The 5,848-nt window shown below is 42.4% G+C and overlaps 1 protein-coding gene across 1 annotated transcript in view; it reads right to left on the reverse strand.

Annotated features, from left to right (window-relative positions):
- Positions 1 to 1,110: 1,110 nt before the first annotated feature.
- Positions 1,111 to 5,848, reverse strand: part of LOC311228166 (uncharacterized protein) — a gene marked incomplete at its 3' end in the record, with an annotated part of 9,267 nt that continues 4,529 nt past the window's right edge. Inside the window, exons 2-3 of the mRNA XM_084314077.1 lie at positions 2,868 to 2,963; positions 1,111 to 1,353 (exon numbers count right to left, since the gene is read on the reverse strand). Of these exons, the coding sequence (XP_084170203.1) occupies positions 1,111 to 1,353; positions 2,868 to 2,963 (339 nt within the window). The remainder of the gene's footprint in view (positions 1,354 to 2,867; positions 2,964 to 5,848) is intronic.

Below are 5,848 nucleotides of genomic sequence, written 5' to 3' on the forward strand. Positions count from 1 at the left end.
ATAAATAAGAATGTAGAGGAGAGAGAGAGGAGGCCAGCCCACCGACCCGTCCCCAGGGGGGTCAGGCTGAGCCTCCATCCATCCACCAGAGAATGTGCTGTTATACATGTGAGTAGAATCATGGACTCATTATTGTTGGCTAGAGTAACATGTAATTCCTACCTTAGACCAGGTTGTGCCCATGTGTATGGCTTAGTACATTCTCGTTTCATACATAACATGACTACTATTTATGTGCAGAACTGTCTTGATGTGAAGCAGCCACCGTGTCTGGGCTATTTTGATTATATAAACCTCATCAAACCTTCTGTACAATCATGTATTATGATGAATAATTCCTGTGTGTAACTGATGCCTTATCCACCTTTGGCCCTTTGGCAAATAAATCAGTTGAGTTGAAATATAGTTCCTTTTGTCTGGACTGCACGTTTATTTCTCATCTGACTAAGTCAGGGGAGAAGACCATGTTTCCATCACTCTCCTTTCCCTCCTTCCAGATAGCAACCTCATTGTGCCGCAATTAAGTAAGGGATAATGTATAGCTACGAGGTCATTGTCACAAAATAATTGACCGACACAGAGTTTAAAATACCGAGCCGCCTCGGCGAGGTGTTTTAAACGTCAGTGAAGGTCAATTATTTTGCGACAATGATCGAGTATAGCTATACATTATCCCGCTTATTACATGGCTAACTTACTAACAATATACCTAATTCATTTTACATCGACTCGCAACACTGGTTATGGCTCCGCTCGTTGCTCCGCCCTGTCATCGCTGGCAGCTTCCCCAGCAGCCGGCAGTGTCTGATTGCACTGATGTCAGTGGGCTTGATTGCGAACAGCTGTGCACAGCGGTCATTATTGTTCCACAGAGGTCCGTTATCGGGTAATATCGGACCTCTGACGCTCGCTATTGACCAATCACAAGCAAGCATTTCGGCGAATGTGAAAACGCCATGTAATAACCTTAGGTATTGTATAGAATATACGACACTATCTATACGACTGAATAGCTAGTGAACCGGAGTACAATGGATGTGGTTCAAAGACATATGAAAGGCATATTCATCAGAAACAGTTACAGTCAGTCCTATGGATGAGAGTGAATAGCTAGTGAACCTGAATGAAATGGATGTGGTCGTCAGCGTGCTCCAGCTTCTCCAGCTCCACCCCTCTCCTCCTCAGCTCCTCTATCTCCTGTTCCAGTTGCTTCAGTACCCCTTCAGCCTGACTGACTGCAGTCTTCTCCTGGGCTCCGATCAGGGCCTTCACCTCCTTGCGCCTCGTCTGTATGGAGCGGACCATCTCAGCGAAGATCTTATCACTGGCCTTCACTGCTTTCTGGGCTGAACTCTGTTGAGACACAAAGACATGAATGGACTGCACTTTTATAGCACTTTCTTCTAAAGAGCTTTACAACTTATGCCTCACACACACACACACACACACACACACACACACACACACACACACACACACACACACACACACACACACACACACACACACACACACACAAACAACAAACTTTCTAACGAAAAGATGGCACAAAAAGTGATTACAAAGGTTAATAATAAAAAAAAAAATCCCCTCTTTTATATATAGGAACGCTCTGAGGACCCCAGCTGGAGCCTCATTCAGTGTCACTTTGACTACGCTTGCACTTCATGGTACAGTGACATCTCCAAACAAATGAACACAAAGCCAAAGTAGGAGATGTCCACAAACACACCACAAGAGGGAGCCCCACGGACCTGTCCCTGCCGAGAGTCAGGACATGCATGGGGAAAGACGATCTGTTTTTATCATGAGTTGCTTTTAAGTGTTTGCGTTTTTTTTTTTTATTTCTTTTAACATTAGATGACTGTATGAGTTTTCAGGTTAGGTGTTTTTGTATTTACTTTTATAGGTGTCCTGTCTGTGTACATGGTCCATTCGTGTTTTTGTGCCTTTTTATGTTCCATGTAAATGGACCACAATGGAAAGAAGCCATGGCTTTATTGTGTTTTATCCATTTGACCAGCGTTATGACACTTTTATTGTTTAAATGTTGTCCTACTGTTGTGTCAATAAAGTATTCAATCACACACACACACACACTCACGCACACACACACTCACGCACGCACGCATGCACGCACGCACACACACACACACGCATAAATAAAAAGCATTATTAATTATTAAGAGTGTTTTTTCTTTATTTAGACAGTAAGATGATGGAGAGGGATGCAGAATAGGGCAGATACAGGAAAGAAGGCTCTGGCAAGATTGGATCCCAGGCTAACAGGGGTACATGTGGTTCCAGAGTAGGGTCCTAACCACTACACCATCTCTGGGCACATTGGGCCTCATTCACCATTTCTCTTATTATTTGTCTTATATTTTTGCTTTACCGTCTCAACACACTGGGATTTTAAAGTCGTATTTGGGAGCAATTGACCAATGGTAGGCTTTTTAATAAAAAAAATTATCTGGGTAAGAGTTTCTTATCTCGGTAAGAGTGCTCTCGAACACTCTTAGAATTTGGTCTTGCCTAAGAGAAAAGCAAAAATAGAAAACATTGCTGAAACCCAGGTAAGAACAAAATAAGAAGAAATGCTAGTTAATAAGAACTAAATCTGTTCTTATATCGCTTCGTAAATGAGGCCCATTGTGTCTTGCTCAAGGACATGCACTTCGGCATGCTTCCAGGAAGAGCTGGGATTGAACCGGGAACCTTCAGATTACCAAACGACTGAATGCCAAAAAATGCATGTGTGTCCTATGTGTCACCCATCTCGCATGTGTGTGTTCGCTGCATGACGATGTAGCAATGTGCTACAAATAAAGACCTCTTCTTCAAAGTCCAGTTTCATATGACCTCACCTTCAGTGTCTCCACAGCCAGTCTGCGTGCTTTCAGCTCCTTCTCTCTCTCCTGGACTCTCTCCTGGACTTTGAAAAGACTCTCCCCCAGCTGTTTCTGGAACAAATCAACGTAGGAAGAAGAGTTTTAGTTAGGGACTTCATTTAAAGCTACACTAGAGACAGCTTTATCTATAGTGTAAGATTTGCACCCTGTGGCCATGAGAGGTAATTGCATCTTGTTTAAACATGGCGGATGAGAGAAAACAGTAACAAACTAGAATGGGTGCTCGTCGGAGCACATATGTCCGCAACATGCTATATAATTGGGAATAAATATGTCCCCCCAATGAGTGAAGGAGGTATGGCATGTATACATACGTTTTATATTGTCTCTTGTGGTCTGTTCAGGAGGTGTGTGAGTCACAAGTGCTTTCTTGGAGTTTGTGGTTTTCATTGGGATTGATGTGCCTTTAGCATACACAAGTTGCCTCCAATAGAAAACGCTAGCGTTTACTTTGACTGCCCAACCAGAAGTCTGCAAGTCATGTCATGATTTTAAAAAACACAACTGAGTAACACTAGCTACTGGAAAACAAGAGATGTGCTGGCGGCCTTTGGCCACGCTGTTCACATCACAAAATGAACTCCTCACTCCCTCACACTAACCTTCTGTTTTTAAAGAATCAAACTTTGAAATTCACTGACCTGGTTAAATTCAAAACGGCGCAAATTATGTTTAAACTTTAAAGTAATTAATAATACAGTGCCTAGTAACATTCAGAATATGTTCACATGCAGAGATGGTATCTACGGGTTAAGAGGGAAACTGCTGGGCGGTCAGGTGGCGTAGCGGAGATTGCGTTCGTCACCAAACGCCGGAGACACTGGATTCGCCTGTTCGAATCCAGCTCACAGCTCCGGCGTTGTCACCAGCTTGGCTGGCCGTTCACACTAATACAATTGGCTGTATTAGAGGGTGGGAAAGCTGGCGGGGTGGGTCCTGGTCATTGTAAACAGCGACTCCTACAGTTCGGTCGGGGCGCCTGCTCAGCGCGGATAGGATCTAAGGGGGGTAGTGTGATCCTTCCACACGTTACACCCTCTCAGTGAGAGTCCACGCTGCCAGGTGAAAAGAAGTGGTTGATTGGCTAGACGTGTGTCGGAGGAAGCACGTGATAGCCTCCACTCTCCCAGACCGACTGTGGGGGGTAAGTGCGCAGCGACCAGGAAGGGGATTGGGAATTGGCATAACGACTAACATTGGGATGGGAGAAAATTGGAGGAAAAAGGAGGGGGAAAAAGATAAAAAAATAAATAAAAAAGGATGGAAACTGCTCCTAAAACACCCTAGGGTCGTACGACCTTGAAGCAAATGGGCATCTCGGTCTGTGGGGTGTCACTTTGGAGCAGCCTGCATGAGACGTTAAAAATGTGTAAAAATATTAGAACATTTAAAAGCAGTTATAAACAAACATTCTTAAACAAATACATGAAAGAGGCAAATCTAGAGTGGTACTGTTACTTATGATTATGACATAATCTATTCCTTGCAAATACTGCTTTTTTTTCCTTCTCCGTTTTTTTTCTTTTTATTATCATTTACTATAGATAGAGAGCAATAATCTGTCAATTGTGTGATGTAAGGAAGGGGCAGGACTAGATAAGCACTGCTTCTTTCTGCCCCTTCTCAAACTAAATTATATGTTTTGGTTTCTTTCTTTTTATTTGTATGTGTGTTTGTGTGTATATATGTGTTTGTATGTGTGTATGTAGATATATGTATGTATGTGTATGTATGTATATTGTTTTTGCTTTTATCAAATTTGTTGTGATAGTTATCTTAGTTAAATTAGACATTTTGATGGATTGATTTTTATTTATATAAATTAGACATTTTGATTGATTGATTTTTATTTATCTCAAACCAACACACATAACTATCACAACAAATTTGATATATATATATATATATATATATATATATATTAGAGCTGGGCCGCTAACGGCGTTAACGTGCTGCGTTATCGCGAGACTAGTATCGCGCGATAATATAATTGACGCCGTTAATCTTTTTCTCAACGTTGGGTCTGTATTGTCCTTAAATACTTGCCGTAGTTCCCAGCTGTGGTACCAGGAAGTGATTGCACTACCGGAGCTGTAGTCAGAATAATATGTTAAACTAAAGTAGTGGTCCGGTAATCATTGTTATACAGGTGAGGTTAAGAAGTCCTCAGGATATAACACAATTCGGCGATGAGGACGTCTGAATCTGCGCAATGCAAGAAAGAAGAAGTCCGTTGCAAGCTTTGTTTACATTATTAACATTAGCGAGTTAGCATGTTAGCTCACGTTGATACGGGCGGCACTGGGAAACATCTACAAGAGGAGGAAATCCACTTTACACACTAAAGGAAGGATCGACTGGACTATCGTGAGTGTTTACAACAGAAATGGCTTGGGTTATTGGAAATATTGGACCGTTTGATGACAATGTAGCCCCTTTCGTGACTGTGATGCACGGAGTGAATCCACAGTCACTTGCTCCTCAATAGGAAACCAACCTAGATTTACCATGAAGGACTGGTTCTGGCTGAACCGTTCGTTATACAAGAATCGCAGAGACGTTTCAAAGGTGCTCACAGTTGCACGAGGGTTTCGGACAGAGATACGGGATGGTTTGAAAGCTCAGCGTTGCTACTGTAATAAACATTTTAAATAATTTTTATAAACTGCTCAAAACGGCATTATTTCCGCCGTTGGGTGATCACAGCGCATGCGCACCATCCCGTATCTCTGTCCGAAACCCTTTGTGCAACTGTGAGTACCTTTGTAATTTCTCTGTGATACTTGTATAACGAACGGTTCGGCCAGAACCAGTCCTTCATGGTAAATCTAGGTTGGTTTCCTATTAAGGAGCAAGTGACTGTGGATTCACTCAGTGCATCACAGTCACGAAAGGGGCTAATGACAATGTGGAGCAAATAAATGAAAATGGGGGAC

Source organism: Notolepis coatsorum, assembly GCF_963971535.1.
Source record: "Notolepis coatsorum genome assembly, chromosome: 5".
Classification (NCBI taxonomy): domain Eukaryota; kingdom Metazoa; phylum Chordata; class Actinopteri; order Aulopiformes; family Paralepididae; genus Notolepis; species Notolepis coatsorum.